The sequence below is a fragment of the Pygocentrus nattereri genome, chromosome 7 (assembly GCF_015220715.1).
Source record: "Pygocentrus nattereri isolate fPygNat1 chromosome 7, fPygNat1.pri, whole genome shotgun sequence".
Lineage (NCBI taxonomy): Eukaryota > Metazoa > Chordata > Actinopteri > Characiformes > Serrasalmidae > Pygocentrus > Pygocentrus nattereri.
In genome coordinates, this window is record NC_051217.1 from 34,757,594 (window position 1) to 34,781,767 (window position 24,174).

Consider the following 24,174-nt stretch of genomic DNA (forward strand, 5'->3'; position numbering starts at 1 on the left):
AAGATATACTGAGCACTTACAAAATATCTACAGTGGGCCATCCAAATAAAGGCCCAGTCCCATTTCACCTGTCACCTCTACCTCTACTCAGCTCTTAGCCAATCGTTTTGTGCGTTCACGTCTAGGCTATGGGTCTCCCAATTCTTGTTGAGATAGAGTTGTAGGGCAAAGTGTTAGGGTTACATGACCGTCCAAATGGAGGTTTTTCAGAGGCTCACTCCAAACAGAGTTATGAGGAAAAAAGAAAAAAATTGTATTTTCTCCATAAAAAAATATGATAGCTATTGACATAGTAGAAACAAGTCAATGTGTGTTTCAGAGAACTAATACCATATCATTTCAACAGAAATGCATTGTTTTTGGCGTAATAACCTTTAATTTTATAAAACTCTTCAAAGATTTTAAAGAATTGGGGTGTTACGTTCATTAAGCAGATATTATACTTTAAGAGCTGAACACCTGATCCTTATGAATGTAAAAATTACACTGAAATGACTGGAGAATTATATAATATCACTCTTTTACTATAATAACTACTAATAATTACTGTATATCAGTTATGGGTAATTAGAATGTCAGACTATTATTTTTTTTCCCATTTTACTGCTAAGGTGTCACAACCAGAATTACTAATTTATTATTTAGTTAGAAAATTAGCAAGTCATTTTTAGATGAGTAAAACTTATTTACATTATTTTAGCTGTTTGCTAAAATAATTGACTTGCTACTGTAACAATTATGCACTTATTGTTTAATAACAACTAGACAATTAGTGTGGGATATTTTTAAGTTTAGTACAACTTTATTTTATCACATTATTACCCACCAATTAACACTATAAGTAATACAAAAAATTATTAGTCCTTCTTGTATCATGTAATTACCCTATCATTACCCACTTATTACTGGTCTCTGAAGTGCTACTGTTACCTATATTGCTTTCATTTAAGATGCTTCTTGTTCATGCCAAAACATCATTTTTGTAGTGTTTTGCTGGCCAGGTTGCGCCACACTGTCTTCACTGTTTTTTCCTGTCTCCAACAATAGTAACAAGTAACAACTGAGACTGAAGTGCAAAGTAGCAAGCAGCGATCTGACCTGCTGCATATCCGACTCAGGCCTGACCTTATCTGTATGTGTGTGTGTGTGTGTGTGTCTATATGTGAGTGTTTGCGTCCAAGGGTGAAGAGGAGGGGGGGGGTCTCTTTTGGTGACATCACTATCAGGGAGGATCCAAATAGACAGGAAAGTCAATTAGAGTTTAACTCAGTTTACCAGCTGGACATAGTGTGAGAGAGAGTAAGCGAGAGAGAGAGAGAGAGAGAGAGAGAGAGAGAGAGAGGAAAAAGGGGAGGAGAGTGAAAAAGAGAAGGAGAGACAGAGCGAGAGAGAGAGGAAAAGGAGAGACAGAGCGAGAGAGAGGAAAAGGAGACAGGCAGCTCCAAAGCCAGGGATCAGACTGGACGGGGGATTTTTTTTGCCGGCCAGCGCAGATACTTCAAAACTCCTACCTTTCTTCCTCACCACATCTTTCTCTCTTTTCATCCAGTGGTGCCAGAGAGGCAGCGGCAGCGGTGGCTGGGACAGGACAGAACGGGACAGGACGAGTCGGGACAGGGTGGAGGAGGTGAGAAAGGAGCAGAGGTCCAGGGGCCAGAGGGAAGCTGGTGGATATTTTTTAAGTGAGCGCTTATCTGAAGCTGACAGCAGGATGAGCGCGTGAGCACAGAGGGTCGCTTGTCCCTCCCTCACTCCATCCCTCACTCCCTCACTCGGCCCCGCAGCATGGAGTCAAGCCCATCGCTACCTGGCGACCACCAAGACAGAGAGAGTTAGAAGGAGACTGAGAGAGATAGAGAGAGAGTGATAGAAAGAGAGGAAACCGGCTTCTCAGGAGAGCGCAAGACACAAGGGTCTGTAACGCTGGAGCTCAAGGACAAACCATGGACTCTGCACACCTCCCACCACACCTGGACGTGAGTAGCGCACATACACATATAGATGCAAACATATATGCATATATGCAACTTTCCTAGCTGGATGTTTTCATTCCTCATGGCATTAATGGACTAAAACGTAAAAATCCACATAGACATATTAAGGCTTAATCTGGGCCTAAATGTATTGAGATGACAATTTTATAAGATTTAGCTGCAGTATATTTGCCTCTATCACTGCCATACCATACCAACTACTGTATATATGGTAATTAGCAACAAATATGCTTAGATAATTGCATATTATGTGTATATATACTTTTATAAACACAGCCGTTTGGAATCATTTGTCATGTCACATTTTAAAACAGCATACTCAAGTATTTCGTAAACAATAAGTCATTAAATGCTAAATAATACTAAATAATTTGTAATAAGTGCTATATTGACCTATTTACATTAATTATGCACCTTTGATTACCACGTTTGAAACATGAGACGTGCTGAATGTTAACGTATTCATTCAGTTTTGATGTTATACAGCTTTCTCAGTCAATTTAGAGTCATACACAACTCTCTTCATCATTCTGGTTATGTTTACAGTTTTGTAATTGTTTATAGCTTCTTCCTTATGTAGATCTGTAAATGTTGATGCTGTACACCTGCTTTTTCCGCGTTACTATAGTTACATCTCAGGGTTTAGCCTAGTAACCATTGTTTACTATTTTTCTTTACGAAATAGGCAACCATTGTGTATCAGCATATTGTTACACACAAGCACTAGTTCATCTAATTCACAGTGCATACAAGTTCCCATCACATTTGAATGGCAGATTGAGTAAATAAAGAAAATGATGTTTTTAAATGTACTTCTTTAGCTGAATCTGTTTAGGGAAAGTACGACCCTATTTCCAAAAAATTTGGGACTCAAAATGTGAATAAAAAAAATGGAGTGATGTGCAACTCATTGAACCCCTATATCTCATCATAAATAGTACAAAAATAACATCAAATGTTGAAATTGAGAAATTTTTTTTTTTTTGAAAAATATATGCCCATTGTGAATTTGATGCCAACAACACACTCCTAAAAAATTGTGACGAGGGTAACAGAAGGCTGGTAAATGGTGTTATGCTAAAAAAAACACCTGATGGTTAATTGGGTCAGTTACATGATTATTAAAAGAGCACGGTATGAAAAGAGCATCTCAGAGAGGCATGGACTCAGAAACACTTCTGAAACCACTGTCTGTGAAAACAATTCAGTGCTGCATCCACAAATGCTAATTAAAACTCTAAAACAAAAAAAGAAACTGTACATGAACAGGATCCAGAAGTGCTGCCACCTTCTCTGGGCCCAAGTTAATTTAAAATGGACTGAAAGGAAGTGGAAAAGTGTCCAAGACCACTCAGCTTATTATCAGTGCACAGTTCAAAAGCCAGTATTCATGATGGTATAAGGGTGCATTAGTGCACATGTCATGGGTGACGTGCACATCTGCGGAGGCACCGTTACTGCTGAATGATATATACATGTTTTGAGAACATATGCTGCCATCCAGACAACGTCTTTTTCAGGGAAGGCCTTGATTATTTCAGGAAGACAATGTCAAACCACATTCTGTGTGTATTACAACAGTATTAAAAGAGTACATGTGCTAAAATGACCTGCCTGTAGTCCAGACCTGTCACCACTGAAAATATTTCATGAATGAAATTAAAAATACGACAAGGAGAATCCGAAATGTTGAGCAGCTGAAATCCTGTATCAAACAAGAATAGTAAAACATTTCACTTTCAAAACTACAGCAGTGTCTCCTCAGTTCCCAAATGCTTACAGAGTGATGTTAAAAGAACAGCTGATGAAACACAGTGGTAAACATGCCCCCGTCCCAACTTTATTGAAGTGTGTTGTTGGCATTTAATTCAAAATGGGCATATATTTTTCAAAAAACAAGAAAAGTTCCCAGTTTTAACATTTGATCTGTTGTCTTTGTAGTATTTTCCTTTAAAAATATGTTTTACATGGATTGTAATTGTGAAGTCCATCATTTAGATAGATGGTTGACAAAGCAATGTCAAAGTCTCAAACTTGTTGCCATTCAGAATCAAGCAATTAATAGATTAACCAAGTGCTCTTTTTTCAGTTTCCATTAACATTTTCTTCACTCTAGGTAAATACATCATTACACAGGCGAGCTTCAACTTTTTATGTGAGATTAGTTGAATGTACACTGTGAATGCAAGTTTAAGCTGAATGAGTTAACTTTGAATGCTTCTGTATACACAGCTTTCTTAAATCATAAAGACTTTTTTAAAATAAAAGAGTTTGAGATAGTTTCTAAACATTGTTAAAGTTTCTAATTACTTACCATTCACACCCCAGTCCATACAGTCCATATATGGATACTAAGCTGTAAAAATGACACAGTTTAAAGTCATTGTTTTATGATGTCATAAGAAAGTGCATTTCCACCCATTCACAATGAGGTTATGAAGACTGTTTCAGCCCAGACTGCTTTTTAATGAGGCGCAATACAGATATATACCATCATGTATACCATGATCACATGATCATGCATCATAGGCCTCTTCTAGCATGTTGATATTCATGTCTTACTGTTTACACAGCATCATGTTACTCGTGTCACTGCTGTTTCCTCAACATTCCTCGCAGCTCGTTGTCTATGTGCGAAAAACTCACACGCACTGGCCAAACTCAAACTCCATTTGAGTAAACGTGACACTTGGACCATCGAGACTGTCCAGCAAAGTTGCAGAACATTGACATTTCCACAAGTGCTCTCAGCGAGTCTTCCTTTTCCCAGCTCATACTTCTTAACTGTCATGATTTCCTCACTGTTCCCCAGCTGTGCATAGGGGCAGGCAGCAAAAAGCAGAGAGAAATGGATGGGAGGGACACTTGTTTGCTTCCCAAATAGTGTTTGGATAGTGGACAGAATGTATGTGTAGAAATTGTGCAATGATTATGTAATCTCATAGTGGAGAAATACAACACTGGTTAGTAGTATATCATGGTATGTCTATGAGACCATCATAGTGTGCTGTAGCTCACTATAACATAACTATATATCAGCCTGTCAGGACAAATTTTCTATTTTTTGTGTATTTTTACTCTTTTTTGCATTATTTGAAAATTTGGACCAACAGAAATTATTCAAACTTACTTGACAAAATACTTTGTAATAATAGGACTTAAAATAATAGGACACAAAATAAGTATTTTCATAGTAAAAGTACTGTAAAAAAGTAATGGTCAGTTTTGGAAAAAAAAGGTTGAATGTAAAAAATACATACCATATAAACCATACAAACTCTGTGATTTAATGCTGACATTTGCATTTATTTTAATAGTTGTTCATGTTAGTATTGTGGGAATTACAATTACATTGGTAATTACAATTACATTGGAATTACAATAAAAAAAACAGTAATTGCTGTAATTTTTGCAGATTTTTATTGACATTTTTACAGTGTACTTATGTTTGACAGTATTTGACATGGCAGTGATTGACAGTGGGCAAAATAATGTTAAGGGCTTCACAGACCCAGATCAAACCTCAATCTGGCCTATGAAGGCTTTTCGTTAAAGCTTTACTTGTACCTTGCTGCATAACTTTGACATAACCGTGCCGTAAGCATGTCATAGCAGATGTCATATGCTTTAATGAGTTGTCATGACAGATTACGCTCTGTCATCTTTTGGGTTGTCAAGTAACGTAACCGTGTCATAATACCATTACCTTTAACTGTCATATGTCACATTGCATGTCATGGCATCCAACAATGTGACATATGACAGTATATGACAATGAATGAGACTGATGATATGACACAGTTATGCTACTTGACAAAATATATTGACAACATATGACCACATATGACATCTACATGTTTATAGCATATAAGAATGTTAACATACTGTATTTCTAAGTGAAACACTGATATTAAGTCCAAGACTAGGCTTAATCCACGTCCAGGAAACCGGCCTGTAGAATATTATCAGAAGTGTGCTGTTCCGTTCAACTGTTAGAGCCTCGCTATCGTGTTGAGAAAATGTTATGTTTCTGTGAGGCAATGTCTTGTCTGGTCTACTCCACTCGTCCTCCGGGACCCCTTTAGTCTACTCTGAGCCGAACCTTGGCAAGCACCACAGGGTGTGTGTCTGTGTTTCTGTCTGTCATCTATCTCTGTGCATCTGTCTGGAACAATGAGCGTTCAAAGCCAGTTTTATGCTGTGTCTGTCTGTGGTATGTCTAGCTATATATATATATATATCTGTATCTGTGAGACACATTAATGCGGGGTGGCCGATGCTGTAGGCCATGCAGGAGGCAGGCAGGCCTGTATCATTAGCCTTTAATCGGCCCAGCTGGAATAAATTATAGCAGTGTGCTAATACACTCCAATAAAACCACCCTGCAGGCTACCTGGTGTATTATTCTAATGATTTCATCTCTTTAATGCATGAGAGCAAAGCCACAGGTTTCCCTCTGTCTGCATCTCCATCTGCACGTTTTTGTTTGCTTGCCTACAGAAAAAGTGTGCTTGTGTAGGTTTGTTTTTGGACATTTTCAGGACATAAATGTCAAGAAAACTAGAGGAACACAGGACTAACCCACACTATGAGTTAAGCCTTTAAATGGTAAGGGTCCCACCAACAGGCCCAAAGATTTATTACACACTTCTCTGAACTAATAATAACTCCACAAGCTTGCCTTGAAGTCCATGTAGATGCTGAATAAAAAGACTTAAACCTGGGATTTTAAGGGGTTAATACAGATGGCACATGCTATTATTCCATAGATGTTCCATACACATGGGGTTGTTTCATTCATTACTGCCTTAAAAGAACATGTATCTCCAAAGTGGCAACTTTAAAAGCAACTTATATATCATACATATGAGATATATTATTATGCATAATTGCTTACATACATGTAACACATAAGTAGCGTCATTGCTACATATATGTGCTTATATATGGCTGTTGTCTGAACAAAACCTCTTATTTACATTTTCGTTTTTCAGTTTTTGACATCATTTGAAAATGCCTCTTGTGATTTACATTGCATGTAAATTTCATGACAAATGGACCAAAAGAAAGGGCCCAAAATGACTTAATAATAATAATAATTCTTTATTTTTATATAGCGCTTTATCAAGGACCCAACGAAGCTTACAATTCAAAGTACATAGATAACACACTTAACACAGACAACAAGAGCACAATAATACAAACAAAAAGACAAGGCAGTATATGGGAGGTCACATGAAAGAGCATAACAGACTGAGGGCAGGTTATGAGTTTGGTGAGGCAGACCAGTTTATATAAGAAATGCTGTATTATGGCAGGGTCAGACATTGAAGGCATGAGGGAGGTTATAGGCAAGTGCGAAAAGATAAGATTTCAGGTTAGACTTGTTAGACTTGAATATGGAGAGTGAATTGGATTGTCTGACCAGTAGTGGAATAGACTTGGGAAAAAAGTCTGGTTCCATTGACTTACATTAAAAGTAAAGTAGGCGTTTTTCTTTTTTTTTTTTTTTGTAAAGTTACTGTTTTGGAGATAAAAGGTTTTCTTACAACAGCAGTGATATGTAAAACATATGGGTTATGACATTATGTGAAAACAAACGTGTGTGTGTGTGTGTGTGAGTGTGAGCACTTGCATGCAGCACACAATACACTTTTCAGCCCGGGTTTCTGTGGCTTTAGCACGTGTTGTTTTAAGAGAAAGTGAGAGAATGGGAAAAGGAGAGTGAGTGCGGGAGACGTAGTCTAGGGAAAGAAAGAAGGGAAGAACAACAGGAAGAGAGAGTGAAGGGACAGAGGGACAGAGCGTAACATGAAGACAGTGGCAGAGGATAAATCAGCACAATCCCCTGCGGGCCCCAATCCTGCATAATACATACATACATACCTCGGGCCTGTAGCCTTGCAGAGCACTAAACTACTCTACATAAACAGATCAGCACATAAAGCACGCGTGTCCATGTATTTAACCCTTTGTGAAGAAATGTGGATTAGGAGTTAGGTTGTGTGCAGTGGTGGACAGAGTAAACAAGTCCAGCACGTGAGAGAGAGTTGAGTTATCCTTGTCAGAATAATGTGGTTTTATATTTTCATTTGAGTTAAAGTAAAAAATGTACTTGCTTAAAATGTACTTGAAAATAAAGAATAGTGATATCTTCTAATAGCCCAACGTTTCTCCCTTTGGGTAAAATTTCACTCCCCTTCCAAACTTCCAAAATTTACAGACCTAGTTAGAGTTGCTAAGCTATGATTGCACATTTGGTAGTAAGTGAAAGATGTACTATATTTGGATTGAATTACACGTGAAAGTGCATTGTATTCTTTGGGCAACTTGCAGACTAAAAAGTAGTATATTTTACTGTGAAATGTAGTGGATGGAAAGTCTCAAAAACACTTAGTTTAGGTACAGGTCATTTGAAAAAATACTTAAAGTACACTGGGTGAGATTTGGAGACCTTTCTGGTGGAAATGTGTAATTGCATGCAGTGTCTTCAAGAATTATTAAATAAGAACTCAACAGTCAAAACTTGTTCTCCGAGGATGTAAGTGAATCATCTACCATCTACTGTTGTCATCATAGCTTCATCAATACTGTGTTCTACTTTTGAGACCTTTTCGAGCTTGTGCATGTGACGTTATTATGTAAAGATTCAAAAAATTCCTGTGCAATCCAAGCAGAAAAGGATTGTTTTAGGCTTTACAAGGTGACGGACACTACATGTTTTCTTCTGACTCAGTAATGCTGCTTCTGTCAGTTTTAACAAAGAAACCTTACATCTTTAAATGCATCTTTAAGTATATTGAAACAAAACCTCCTTTTTTATCTCAATTTTTGATTTTTGACATAATTTGAATGTAAATGAATGGACCGAAAGAAATCACCCAAAATTTCTTTGAAAAAAGTCTGGTTCCACTGACTTACATTAAAAGTAAATTAGGATTTTTCCTTCTCCTGTAAAGTTACCATTTTGGAGATATGAGGTTTTCTTCTGTCAGCAGCAATATGTACACTGATACCATTCAGCCCTGCTGAGGTGTAGGCAGAGCATTATTCAGCCAAGTAGCTCAAGAATGTGTTAAAGCCAATGGAAACACCCCACAAAGAAGAGAACACAAACAACTTTGTATGTTTTCAGGACAAAACTGTAGCAAAACCAGAGAAAAACAGGAGTGAGCTACAATGTAACCAACTGTAGCGCCAACAATGTAGCCCTGACTTTATGAAGTGCTTCATGTCTAATTTATTTTTTTTTTAATCTGACCATTTCTTTTGTGTGTATCTGGCAACGTTGGCCTTTTCGAACAATGATATATCAATTTCAGTCCGAGGAAAATGGTAACAGGAAGCAGAGAGATAAGGTGCAAAGAAAGGGGAACAGAGAGAGAGAGAAAACAGCAAATCCTTCATGCTCAACGTTTCCAACTCCAGGACCATCAGGTCACATGACCGAAGTGACGGCACGAGCCAAGCTCCCCTGCGTCTGCTGGGGTCATTCCGCCGTCTGTTCCAGGGTCAGACTGGAATCTAATAAACGCTTTCTTCCGCCCTCCCTCCTCCTCCCTCTTACCCCAATTACTCTTCTCCCCTCAGAGGAAGTGGCTACGTGGGGCGAACCTAATCACACTGTGACACTTGCCAAACATAAACACACACAGCGGTGGTGAAAAAGGTGAAAGCAGCCACAGCTGCCAAATTAGGCTTGGCGCCTCGGGTTTCAATTAGGTGAAGGTGTGCTATCCGAGGGGTCATGTCTGCGGAAACCCGCCTCAATAAAGTCCTGCTGTTTGTGGAGCAATACAATGGGATGAGTAGGGGGCACTTAATCAGTTTTACTGCAGGCGCTGTGAATTGTCTGGTGCTGATTTGTCACTGAGGGACTGTCGCAAGTTGTGGGATGGATGAGTCAAAGTCAAAGTGAATTTTATTGTCAGACTATACAACATGCAGTGCACAGCTGAACAAGACTGTGTTTCTCCAACTCTGATATGCAGAAATATACATAACTATAACATGAAAGGCAACTCCACATACTAGACAGCATAGACAGACAAATATTTCCCGTTGTATAGAAAAAAACGTATTGCACATTGTTCTCTGTGATAGTATTAATTCACAGTGTAACCGGAAGTGTAAACTTGACACTGGTGAATAGTGATAAAGTGCTCAAGTGATGAGAACATTGAAAATATTGCACAGAAAAAGTTCTAAGAGTTCTAAGAAAGTGTTCAGGGAGCCTGTGTGTGTTCAGGGGTTCAACAGTCCTGATAGGCCAGTGTGTTGTGCACTGTAAAAAGTGTCTCATCAGATCTACTTTAAAAAATGACTTCATGTGATAACAAGTAAATTTACTAGTTTTATTCAACCTAAATAAATATTTTTAATGAGAGATTGTTTCAATTAATGTAATGTTTAAAGCTGAATAAAACTAGTTGAACTGCATGTTACCACAAAGTCATTTTGTGAGGTAGATCTGACGAGACACTTTTTACAGTGCGTGTTGTTTGAGGGATGAGGTTCTACGTCTGTCTTTTTCAGGAGCAGAATAACTAGAGGCCAAACCATGCTGACCCAGTAGTCTCCAACAAACACCAGCAGTCTAATTCCAGAACTGGCTTTATGTCATTTCAGAATAATAATAAGCCAAACTAGTGTGATCTGTTCTTTTTCTAGGGCAGGGTGGCTCAAAATTCGTCCTTGAGGATGTTTGGTTCAGCCCCCAAGAATGTTACCCAAGGCCCACCATTTCACCAAATGAGACAATAAACTTTTTAGTGCTGTATCTTTTTATTCTTCATATCTTATAAAGTTCTTATTAAGGCCTCCTGACTTGCACAGCGGTCTAAATGTTGGCCACATCATCAGAAGATCGCGACCCCTGGTGATGCCACAGCCATCCATGGCTGGGAGTCCATGAGAGCACAATTGGCCTCGCTCTCTGGGTGGGTAGGATGGCCCTGCCTCTCCCCCATCACTCAACGTGATGCTAGAAAGTGCAGGCGTCTGTCGGTTGACGTAACAGATGCTGCGGTTGGTGACATCCAATGATGTTGCATGACTGGCAGTTTGAAAAGGATGTGTTGGAGCTCCACAAATCTCAGAGGAAGCCTATGTTTGCCTTCGCCCTCCTAGCACTGGTGGTATCATGTGAGTGAGTTCTAATTAGTGGGGGGGGTTCTTACTAAACACTTCCAGTCAAGTCAAAAATTTCAAAATTCAGCCAATAAACAGTCTTTCTGCTTTAAAATATATATAAATGTGTTCACTGTAGGGGATATGTTAACCTATTTTCGACAGTGTGTGACTGAAGTGCCCAACTGCTCCCCAAGCACCGTGGATAGGGCTACCCACTGCTCTGGGCAAGTGTGCTCACTGCCCCAGTGTGTGTGCTTACTAGTAGGTATGTGGTGTTTCACTTTATGGATAGGTTAAATGGGGAGGTGAAAATTCCCTGTGGTGGGACTAATAAGGGTCACTTAACTACTTTCACTCAGACAATCTGCAATTTATGTAATTATGTGTACCACATTTATTTATGCTGTTGTGGGATTCGCCCAACCACAGATTTTGTACTTTGCCCCCCCACCCCAAGACAGATTCCCAGCAATTACACACAGGTATAGAACACAAATTCTATTCTGAGTGCTCTGGCCTGCCACTGCAGGAAAAATCTAAGAGAAGTACAAGATGTTCCTTAATTCATTCATATGACATCACCAGTCTCCTCTTCATTCCACGGCAATGCGTCTAAATCTCCCTTGCAGTAACATGACAACTTTCCAACTTGGTGTAACCCATCAATTACTGTTCCATGTGCTCTCAAATTAGGCCAGACCACAAGCCAATGATGTGGTGTTCCTCACAACCTCTTGTTAGCTCTACAGTTTGTTCTTTTAGTGCTTACAGATAAGATTAGTGCCAAAGGATATCGATCATTGTGTGCTTTGTTTCTGGGTTCTAAATTCTATTGTGCCCTATCTTCTCGCAGATTGACTCTGCCATGATAATGTGAGAGGTTTATGGATGTGAATGTGGAGTCCATATGTTAATGCCAAGGCAAATATTGTACGATTTATACAAATCAAACAGGAAAATGTGGCTTGATCTAGTCTCTGCTCCAGACCTTAACTGTACTAAAGTGTTCAGTTCAGATCAAAGGAAACTCTCTCTACTGTTGCCAATCTTCACTTAATAGAGCGAATGATGTCTCAAACATACCTTCATGTTTTGTCTATCACCAAAACAGACTCGCTTCTTTGCAATACGTTCAAAGATAAGATATAGATATGCGCTAAAATCTTAAACTCGGTGTGAGATCAAGATAACTCTACAGAGTGATTCAAAAGGATTTATCGTATTTCAAAGGGACATGTTTTTATAACTGTGAGGCGTCTAGGAACCAATCACAATCCAATTGAAAGAGGGGGCCATAGAGTTTCTGACTGTCTGGCAGTGAACCTCAGAGCATTTGTCATTGATGCCAAGACAAAGGTCACCAGCATCACCAGATCTCATGCCATTTGACTTTTTGTGTGGGGTTATGTTAAGGATTCTGTTTATGTGCCACTCCCAACAAAATTGGATGATCTCTGAAATTACACTGAAAGAACCGTCAGTACAGCGACACCTGACATGCTCAATTGAGCATAAGATGACTTTGACTATGACATTGATGTTGTCCATACAGCTGGAGGACGTTCATACTGACCATCTGTAAAATGACAAACTTTATGCTCACTTACACCGTTTACAGTGCACTGCATTGTTCTGTAATAATTTACAAGTCAAAGAAATCATTTTGAAACTGGATGAATCTTATTGAATCACTTTGTAGATCGCATACTGATGGCCAAACCAGGCCTACGTAGCGTATAAGACCGAACTTTAAGCCTTTTGCCAAACACTGACATGATACAGCGAAGTTGCACCCTTTAAATGTTTCACCAGAATAAACATCTGTAACACACTGCTCATTATGTTGATGATCGACACTGCAAGTTATTCTCATTTGTCATTTAAATCAACGAGCGAGGCTGGGGCTTAATGAATTGGTCTAACAGGACACAAGTGAAGTCTTAAATCAAACAGTATAGCTATATCCTCTACTGTGCTAGTTCTTTTCCCTTGCACTGCTGTTTCTGCAGTTACTGTCACTTACAGCAAACACCAATAAATTAGCAATAAAAACACAGCACAACTGCTTTTTACAGCAAGAAAAATAAAGCCGCAAATCTATCTGTATGGTACAAGTCAGAGGAGGAGAATGGTGATTGAAAAATAAGATCCTGCTAAATTACATGTTCTCTTTTACCTATTCTAGGTCCACAATGTTCCCTGCTAGTCTACTGGTTCTGATGACCCTGCTGCTACCTCAAGCTTTGTCGGGTCGCCAGGGGAGTTCCAGTCACTCTGAGGGGAACTTGGTCACTCCTCTGGAGCCCAATTTGGCCCAGGCCATCCAGAACCTCCTGCTGACGCGGCTGGGCCTACAGTCCCATCCCAACCCACGCTCAGGGGCACTAGTACCCCAGTATCTCTTGGACCTCTACCGCTTCCACACAGAACAGTACCATCTAGTAGAAGATCCAGACTTCAGCTACCCTACCAAGCACGTCCAAGGAGCAAACACTGTCCGCAGCTTCCACCATGCAGGTAAGAGTAGTTTGGCCATAAAGAGGCCTGATTGTTTTGGCTGCAGTAGGAATTGAGCTCACCGCTAACAGTGCATAGCAATGTGTAGAAGTCAATTAAACCTCCTTTGCTGCCAGTGTATCCAATGAAAAACCTGTTCTGATTCTGTTAAGTCAATGCACCAACTGTTTGCTGTTTCAGTCTTGGCTGTAGTTTAGAGATCTTGCAACAGATTTGAAAAGTGCTCCCAGAAAATGATGTGTAATTATGATTTAGTTACACCATTATGCCATTACCCGGGGCAACCAGACAGAAATCCAATGGAAAGGAACATGTAATCTAATGAAGTACCAAGACCGCAAACTCAGTAAGTGACTCAAATGTGAAACTATTTCTTTCTCTCTCAATTTCTCCTCTCACCATCACAGCGTCTCCAGACCTCCCGGACCACGAAAGCAAGAGTGGCAGGATCCACATGGACTTCAACCTGTCTTCCATCCCACCCTATGAGAATGTGGTCTCAGCAGAGCTACGTTTCTTGCGTGGCCGTAATTCCAATCCTCACACCATCAGCCTCTATCTCTATGATGGTGAGACTGACTCAAATCCCAAGTTACTCCATTCAAGACAGCTAACAAGAGACCCCAAGAACTCGTGGGAGGTCTTCCCCCTGGCAGGTGAACTGTTCCAGAAGCTGTCTGAATGGTCAGGGAGCATGTCCTTTATCTTGGAGGTGACCCCAGGCAACAGCAGCCGTCCAATGGAGGATGTAGATGGAGAGGGACATCTAAGAGTGCGCAGGTCTGCAGGCCAGGATGAGCACAGCTGGACACGACAGAGACCCCTTCTGGTCACTTACAGCCATGATGGGCGCAGTGAACCACTAGTACCCTTTGGAAAGAGGACCCCCAGGGGCAGGAGGGGAGGGAGCAGGGTTAGAAATGGCAGGGGTCAGGGATTAGAGGCAGGCTGGCGTGCCGGGTGGACAGAGAGGCGGGTGAAGCGGAACGGCGGTGGGCGGGCAGCTAAACTCAAGCGCCTGTCTCGTGCTAGGTGTCGTCGTCACCCGCTCTACGTGGACTTCAAAGAAGTTGGTTGGAACAAGTGGATCGTGGCACCGACAGGCTATGATGCCTTCTTCTGCTTGGGTGAGTGCCGCTTCCCTCTGGCCGACCACATGAACTCGTCCAGCCACGCCATGGTGCAGACGCTGCTAAACTCTGTCAATGGAGCCGTGCCACGGGCCTGCTGTGTGCCCACAGCCCTCAGCCCCATCGCATTGCTCTATCTTGACCAGGATGAACATGTGGTCCTGAAAAACTACCAAGACATGGTGGTGGAGGGCTGCGGCTGCCGATAACATGAAGGACGAAAGGTGGAAGAACGAGCAGAATATAGTGAAAAAGAAATGTCAAGATCTTCAAGCTCTCAGCAGAACTTCTATTCTAAGGACACCCACAATCCTCTGGATCCCAGCTTTGATTCCCTTGTCCCGTGATGTCTGTATGTTGTGTACATTGTAATGGTTGTGCTACCTACCCACTCATTCTGCCCCTACACTGATGTGTTCTGCGTTATCACAGCTCTCTGTCTTGTTACAACAGTTGTGTAAGTGTTCTTGTGTATTTCCCATCCCTGTCCCGCACTTTTTCCACGCGCTACCACCATGTCACTACAGAAGATGCCAGCAGAGTTGATGATGGACAAGAGATGTTAGGTGATCCTGTGACGGACTTCAGGGTGAAAAGAAGCAACAAAGGCGTCCAGAGATCAGTCCATTATTTCTCTCAACACAACTAATACTCCAAAGGATGTGCATTTACAGAGAAAAGACTGGCCATTAGCACTTCCCACCAGAAAATATTTAAAACCCTGACACTAATTTTGAGAAACTATTATGCTATTGTTTGAATGTATAAGTGCTATTATTTATGGTGACTTTTTATGTTAATTTACATTGCAGTCAAGTTCACAGTTGCTAAACAATTAAACATCTATGGTCTTAAAATAAATCTAATTTAAGAGAACACACACACACACACACACACACATATATATATATATATATATATATATATATATCTGTATATGAATATATGTATATCTATTTAAATAGCAAACAAGTATGATGTATTTAATCTTGACAAATATTGCAGATATGCATATCGCAAGGTCTCACAAATACAGTGAAGGTAGCTCAAAACTGGTTGCATTTATCTGTGTATAAAACTCAATAGTGAGTCATCGAGTCGTGGTAGTTTCTCAGTGTCCAATTGTGAAACAGTGAAAGTTGCCTCAACACATGGAATATTGCTATAATATTACATATTCTCAACAAACCTGTTTGCCTGTCTGAAAAGTTAAGTAAAAAAGCAAGAACAAACACGTTGCTACTTTAAGTGCAGTGCTTACAGGTCACTGAAATTATTCTGGTTATTTCCTAATTATACTTTACCAGTGTGATACCATCAACAGCTGCATTTAAGCAACAGTCTGTGGAAAGTCTAATGTCTGAAGATGTGAAATGTCTTAAAATAAACAGAAAAATGATCACGCACTCTAGGAACCGTCTGCAAAGTCACTCTTCTACAAGTACGTGTGTTTGGCAGTATGTGCATTTGAAAAGACAATAGATATTTCACTAACACTAATTGAAGGTTGTCTACATAACACAGTCATAACATCTTACATAAGCACTTTATAACAAGTTCATGAACATTTAATTCAACATTTATAAAGCATACATCTTTTACATGATATTAATATGGACTAGGTCATTTTACTGAAAGAGATTTTTCAAAATAAGAGTTAAAAACTAGATTATTTTCAGTACGCTTCATTTCTGGACAGCTAAAATAAAAATGACCTTGCTTTACCCCTTGGTCATTAAGTGCTTTGACACTTATCAGCTCCACTTACTATATAGGTTCACTTTGTAGTTCTACAGTTACAGACTGCAGTCCATCTGTTTCTCTGATACTTTGTTAGCTCCCTTTTACCTTGTTCCACAGTGGTCAAGACCCCCATGGACCCTCACAGAGCAGATACTATTTGGGATCAGTGCTGACTGCAGTAACGCTGATGTGGTGGTGATGTGTCACTGTCACTGCTGGACTGAGAATAGTCCACCAACCAAAAATATCCAGCCAAAAGCGTCCTATGACCACTGATGAAGGTCTAGAGGATGACCAACATGAACTGTGCAGCAGCAGATGAGCTATCGTCTCTGACTTTACATCTACAAGGTGGACTGGCAAGGTAGGAGTGTCTGATAGAGTGGACAGTGAGTGGACACAGTGTTTAAAAACTCCAGCAGCACTGCTGTGTCTGATCCACTCAAGACCAGTGCAGCACACACTAACACACCACCATCACGTCAGTGTTACTGCAGTGCTGAGAATGATCCACCACCCAAATAGTACTTGCTCTGTCAGGGTGCATGGGGGTCCTGACCACTGAACAAAAGGGGGCTAACAAAGCATGCAGAGAAACAGATGGATTACAGTCTGTAACTGTAGAACTACAAAGTGCACCTATATAGTAAGTGGAGCTGATAAAATGGACATTAAGTGTAGAAACAAGGAGGTGGTCATAATGTTATGCCTGATTGGTGTTCAATATAAGTAAAATGCCATTATCATGTCAGCGTCACTACTGTGCTGAGAATGGTCCACCATCCACATAGAATCAGTGATGATTGAGGACAAATTGCGCATGACACCAGATGGGCTACACTAATTGTACACCTGAATAGTCAACTTACACTCAACTTACACCTTGTTTTCACTCTTGTTTCACACATTGTGTCAGGTCAGCTTTTCATATAAGTGCACTATAGATCTTTAGATTATAGTCTCTGCATAATTTGTTAGCCCCCCCCACCCGTTTGCCCCATTCATCAATGGCCAGGACCAGACATTTAGTCAAAACTGACTAAATTAGCTTTTAAACCTTAAGTGTGTTACTTTGCCCACCAATTTTGCTACAGTCACACACTGTTGTTATTGCAGTAGCAATAGTTTCTGTATGCCACGTTATAGAAAAACCTGATGAATAGAACAAAGAGCTAAATGTAGTAACTTTAATGTTAAAAGGAAAGAGTTGAAATGCTAGCATGGCTAGCATGCAGCTGGCTAGCAGGTTTGCTAGCAAACACAACAGCAAATTTAGCTGAAGCGTCAGTAAGGTCAGTAAGTAAGTTTAGTAAGATCACATTACTTTAGAACTTACTAAAACTTCGGCTGTATTAGTTTTATGCTAGTTAGCTGTCTAGAATGCTTGAAATATAAACTACAGATTAGCCAACAATTTCATATTGTTTTGCTTCTTTCCTTTAAACAGCGACTTCTCTTTGTGGACCTCTTCAGTCCTTTAAACTGAAGGTTACTTTATAACTAAAGGCCTTATTTGGCACTGTGCAGAGCCTGTAGGGGTTTAGCAGGGGCTTATTTTGTACAGTGCAATGCCTACAGCTAATAGTGAGACTAAACTACTCAAGACTCCACTTGCACTCATATGAATCGACTTACTCTGGGCAGGACACCCACAAGACAACCACCTGAGCACGTATTATGTGGGTGGTGGACCATTCTTAGTTAAGAGTAAGTAAAAAAAAACTCATTTATTGCTTCACATTTTGTGTTGGTCATCCACTAGCCCATCATCAGTGGTCAGTTCCTGACCACAGGATGCTTTTGGGTGGATAATTTTGGTTGGCAGTCTATTCTTAGCCTAGCAGTGAAACTGGGTCATTTAAAAATTCTAACAACAGCAGTCTGCACTGCAGTTCTGAAAATGGCCTACTACTCAAATTATGCTTGCTCAATGGTGGTCCTTTGGGGGTCCTGATTATTGATGAACAGGGTAAAGGGGGACAAATTGTACAGAACAGTGTCATAGCCAGAAATCCATTTCAAGGGGTACTTGTTACAGGTTGGGAGGGCAGCTGGGAGAGATTATCTTAATACGTTATTGCTGACCTTACATTTAACTGCCTACTTACCTGAAAGCATAGATCAGCATGTAAAGCAAATTGACCACAGGCCTACTTTTTCCAGGGCTAGGTGAATGATTGAGGACTATGTTGTAGTGTATTTTCTCCAGTATTACATATATATTTCAGTAAGTAATACTGACTCTAGCACAGCTCATCCAAATTCCCAGAGGCAGCAGAAACAGCCAAGCAGGATTTAAATGTTGGTGTTAAAAAACAGCATTGCTCTGTGCCTTTTTGTGGAGTTGGTATAAAATAATGACAGCATGTGACCAATGGGAGTTTGCCATGGTGATAGCAGCTGCTGTGGTGATCACAGTAGAGCTTTGTCAGTCACTGTATTTAAGATCAATCAAGGCAAGAGGATGCAGGAACTCAGCAGCAGGTTTGGGTTCATTGTGTATAATAAGAGTCCTTGATGAAGTTTCACTGGCATTGGAGGGCTTTTCTTTTTTGTTGAGCAGTCAGAAAACTGGGTAGCTGGCTTCATAGTGAGATGCACCCAATGCAAAGAAACAGATATACCACAATCCATAATCGCAGAACTACAAAATGCACCTGTAAGTGGTAAGTGGACCTGATAAAATGGACAATGATTGCAAATAAGTTGTACCCAATAAGGTGGCCAGTGAGAGCATAAGATTGGTAGACCCCATAAAGTGGCCAGAGAGTGAAAGTATAATGCAATGAAGGGGATTGGGAGCGCAGTGCTCAACAAGGTTGGGACAAAACAGAATATGTGTTCAGCGTTAAGAAATTAAGTATTCAGTTGCATTTTGTAAAGGCAGAGCTGAGAATACAGTTCCCTTTTACATTTTTAGGCAAATGCTTTTAGAATATTTACCCATTAATTTTTTTAAATACTCACTATCTTTCTAAAACAAGCACAATGCTTTTGCTCTTACTAAAGCCTGAGTAGACCGATAAACCAATGTGATGCTCAGTTATTAACTGAGTGAGTATGTTTACTTGCACTCTATAATCTGATCATAATTGGATTTCTACAGTTATCTGGTTATGAAAATGGTCGTATAAACAGCATACTTTGATTAAGTAAACCGATAAAGAGAGCTGGACTCAATCAGATTTCTCAGTGCATGTAAACTCTTACTCTGTTTTCTTTCGGATTTCTCAGTCTGCGCATGTACGAGATCAGATGGTGGATGTCACGAGACGCAGCAAAAGCTTGACAAAATAAAGTATTTAAATATGACTCATCTTCTAGATGATGTACATTCACATTTTCAGGTCAAGAAGTGCAATGTTTTCTAAAACAAAAAAGCAGTGGCACGAAATTTTACGTTACGTTTACATCACGTCTCCTTTTGCGAGTTTATTGGCCGGTTGCAAAGCAGAAATGTGATTACTATGAGACTCATATAGACCTGGAGTTTTCCCATTATCTGACTACTCAAGTGCATGTAAACACATTGATTGGATTGCTGACAAAGTCTGATTTTCTTCAGTTATCAGATTATTAAGGGCATGTAAACACATTCATTGTTGCTAAATTCTTTTAAAGGATAATGGAACTGAACAGTCTCCTTAACGGATAAGTGATAAAAATGGATGTGCATGCATTTTGTGGGAAGTTACATATGTTATTAGCTGATAATCAAAAAATTTCTTTGTTAAGATCATGGGATTATGGGGGGCAGCAGTGGGTGAAGAGAGTCAAACTAATGTTGAGAATTTTGCAAATAAACCGCCAACTTGTAATAGGGAGGAACAGTGTGAATTAACTAGAATTACAGCAGAATCTTACCAGTATGTAGTCTAAATGTATTTATGTATTGTAATGGAAGAGAATGCTGAATACAAACAGACAGTGTATTCAGTATTCAGCCATCACTACACAACCCTGGAGCTCAAAAACTGGATCACCAAAAAGCCTCCACATGCCTAATCTCTCTCTCTCTCTCTCTCTCTCTCTCTCTCTCGCTCTTCTTCTCGCTCTCCTTTTCTCGCTCTCTCCTGCTATCTGTCAGCAGCATCTGTGTCTCGTCCTTCAGAGGGCATCATTACTGTTGCTCCCACGCTCTGACAGTCTGCTTTGCACGGTGGGTGTGTGTATGCGGAGAGGTGTGTGAGCCCCTCGGGTGTTGCAAATCTGTGTGTGCTTTGACCAGGCAGGGCCTTTTTGTGTATATGTGTGCGAAAAGTGAGAAAGAGAGATAAACAGAGTGAGTTACTTCTTCATGGAGTCAGTCCAGAAGTAGCAGGCCTGAGCTACCATATCACTCCTCACTAGCTGTCGTCAACTCAACACCACTGACTCTTGAGCATGAGTAAACGTGTGTTGGAGAAAAAGATCATAAATTTCAAGAATCTTGAAATTCAAACACAGTCACTGTTATAACAAAGCTTTCTCCAAAATAACTTTATAGGAGGTGGAAAAATGTTCTTAACTTTAATGGATGTGAGAATATATTTTTCAGGATTTCATAACTCAGTCAAGTGGTTTGAGTGCACTGTAGAGAAACTTTTCTTTACAGTGGTGGTGATGCGAATCAGGGCTCACAATGTCTTCCCAAAAATGACTAGTGACCATACACATATTATTGGAGCTTGTAAGGACCATTCTACCAAACTGATTCAAAGTCAAAGTTGAAAACACATTGTTGACTTTTAACTAATTTGGACTTTAGACGAAGCTCCTTTTGCTTTGAGTGATCAACTAAATCTTTAACTAATGTTTCAGTAGGTGGTAATTCAGTAGTGAAAATTTTAGCTTATTTTCCATAAAGTACCTAATATTGATAATGAGATGATAACAGCAGAAAATGATGGATCAGATATTGGCAGATCATTTAAACCCCATATTTAATTGAAAATAGTACACATAAATAGACAACATATTAAATGTCGAAACAGAGAAATGTTTTTGTTTTTTTGAAAAATGTATGCCCATTTTGAATTTGATGCCAACAGCACGTTCCAAAAAAGTTGGGATAGGAGCAACAAAAGACGGATAAAATCGTATAGTGTTAAAACACCTGGTGGAACATCTTACAACTAGTTAGGTTAATCGGAAAGAGGTCAGTAACGAGATTAGAAAAGTAAAGTAGCAAATAACTTAGGAATTTAATCATTTACAGTATATAATATCATTAAAATATTCACTGAATCTTTAGAAATCTCTGTGTGTAAGGGACGAGGCCGAAAACAATTACTACCCGGCTATGATCTTTGGGCCCTCAGGCAGCGCGGCACTAAGAACAGATACGATTCTGTAGTGGAAATCGCTGCATGGACTCAGAAACAGTTCTGAAAACCACTGTCTGTGAAAACACTTCAATGCTGCATCCACAGTTCAAAAGCCAGTATTCATGATGGTATAGGGGTGCATTAGTGCACATGGGCACCATTAATGTTGAATGATATATACAAGTTTCGGTGCAACATATGCTGCCATCCAGATGACGTCTTTTTCAGGGAAGGACTTTTTTATTTAGTATAATGCCAAACCTAATTCTGCATATATTCCAACAGCATGGCTAAACTGGCCTGGCTGCAGACCAGATTTGAAAACATTTGATGCATTATGAAATGAAAAATACTGTTAAGCAGCTGAAATACTATATGAAGGAAGAACAGAAAAACATCTTACTTTCAGACAGTTGGTCTCCTCAGTTCCCAAACACTTATAGAGTGTTGTTAAAGAAGACCTGATGGTAAACATGATCTTGTCCCAACTTTTTTGAAATGTGTTGCTGGCATCAAATTCAAAATGGGTATATGTAAAACAATATTTTTTTAGTTTCAACATTTCATTTGTTGTCTTTGTGCTATTTCAGTTAAATATAGTGTTTAGATCATTTGCATATCACTGCATTTCGAGTTTATTTACATTCTGAATAGCACCGAAACAGGGTTGTATATCAAATAAATGCAACAGTGTTGAAACATCTAATTATAGAAAATACCATGTTTTTGTGTCAGCCTTGAGGGGGTAAACACTTCAGATGTCAGGGTCCTATCACCTCACTGTGAATTACTTTGTTTGCATCCTATTGATTTAATTTTGCAAACATTTTGAAAAAGTGGTGGAATTCCCCTTTTACTGCAACAGTATTTAAACGCAAACAATTTTCAACTATTTTATTTCTGCTGTATCCACTGAGATGTTCACACAATGTAAACGACAGCTGGCATTTTCAAATGGGAGGTGGTGATATTACACAGATATGCATCAAACATAAGCCTGAGTGTTCAAATGTGTTTGAGTAGATAAAAGACTGAGAACATCTGTTAGTAAGCGAGCAGGTCACATGCTAGCAGTAAGATCACCTTTGACTTCTTGTCTCCCTCCCTATCTCTCTGTGATGTTCTGTAGGTCATCATAAGGGAGTGCAGGGTGATATAGCTGGCTTATCTTGTCAGGTGTGCGGGTTGGGTCAATCTGTGAGGTGGATAGCAGTGGCCTTGACCCAGTCAAACGTGTGGTGCACCTTCTCACCACCATAAATCTACCTACGTGGCCTCTACTCAACCTGCAGGTGCAGAGAGAAGAACCTGGAAGTGTTTAAACCACTTTGCTTGGGTTGCACTGTTTGCTCCTTATGATTGCAGCTTCATAACCAGTTTCTTATCTTCAGTATACCAGTGGAGTTTTATTTTGGTGTGTTTTGGTGTAAGTTGGAACAATTTTCATTTGTTTTGTATTTTATGTATGTATGATTTGATGTTTCCCTGCTGGCTGTGGCGTTTGCCATCATGCCCACTGAAATGAAAATATGACTCTCCCCCCCACAGCTCAGAGGCTTCTTGGGCTGCTTCTCCAGCTTCTTGAGTGTTGCTACGTCACATCTATGATGCTGGCTGGACTAGCTGCTTCAGTGATGCTACATCACATCTATGATGCTGGCTGGACCAGCTGCTTGAGTGATGCTACATCACACCTACGAGGCTGGCTGGACTAGCTGCTTGAGTGATGCTACATCACACCTACGAGGGTGGCTGGACCAGCTGCTTGAGTGATGCTACATCACACCTACGAGGCTGGCTGGATCAGCTGCTTGAGTGATGCTATACCACAACTACAAAGCTGACTGGATTGCCTGCTTGCGTGATGCAACATCACATCTATGAGGCTGGCTAGACTAACTGCTTGAGCGACGCTACACCACAACCATGAGACTGGCTTTACCAGCTTCTTGAGTAATGCTACACAGCAACTTTGGGGCTGGCTGGACCAGCAGCTTGAGCAACGCTACACTGCAGCTACGAGGCTAGCTGAACCAGGTGCTTGAGTAACGCTACACCTCAACTACGAAGCTGGCTGGATCAACTGCTTTAGCGACACTACACCACAACTATGAGGCTGGCTGGACCAGCTGCTTGAGTGACACTAAACATCAACTACAAGGCTGACTGGAGCAGCTGCTGGAGCAATGCTACACCTCAGCTACGAAGCTAGTTGGATCAGCTGCTGTAGTGGCACGACAGCTTAACAATGAAGCTGGCTGAACCAACTGTTTAAATGAAGATACACCACAACTACAAGTCTGGCTGGACCACCTGCTTGAGCGACGCTACACCGCAACTATGAGGCTTGCT

The 24,174-nt window shown here is 40.2% G+C and overlaps 1 protein-coding gene across 1 annotated transcript; it reads left to right on the forward strand.

The window, feature by feature from the left end:
- The first annotated feature begins 1,356 nt into the window (after positions 1 to 1,356).
- On the forward strand, positions 1,357 to 16,184 carry bmp16 (bone morphogenetic protein 16). The gene is made up of 3 exons (XM_017701961.1): positions 1,357 to 1,976; positions 13,312 to 13,643; positions 14,051 to 16,184. The coding sequence occupies exons 2-3, from the start codon at positions 13,319 to 13,321 to the stop codon at positions 14,980 to 14,982; spliced, it is 1,257 nt and encodes a 418-aa protein (XP_017557450.1). The 5' UTR covers positions 1,357 to 1,976; positions 13,312 to 13,318; the 3' UTR covers positions 14,983 to 16,184.
- The last annotated feature ends 7,990 nt before the right edge of the window (positions 16,185 to 24,174 follow it).

What these genes read in the sequence shown, in the direction of transcription:
- bmp16 (XM_017701961.1), top strand. Translation starts at nt 13,319, where the DNA reads ATGTTCCCTGCTAGTCTACTGGTTCTGATGACCCTGCTGCTACCTCAA. An exon ending in CCGCAGCTTCCACCATGCAG is followed by an intron (nt 13,644 to 14,050) that starts GTAAGAGTAGTT and finishes TCACCATCACAG; the next exon opens with CGTCTCCAGACCTCCCGGAC.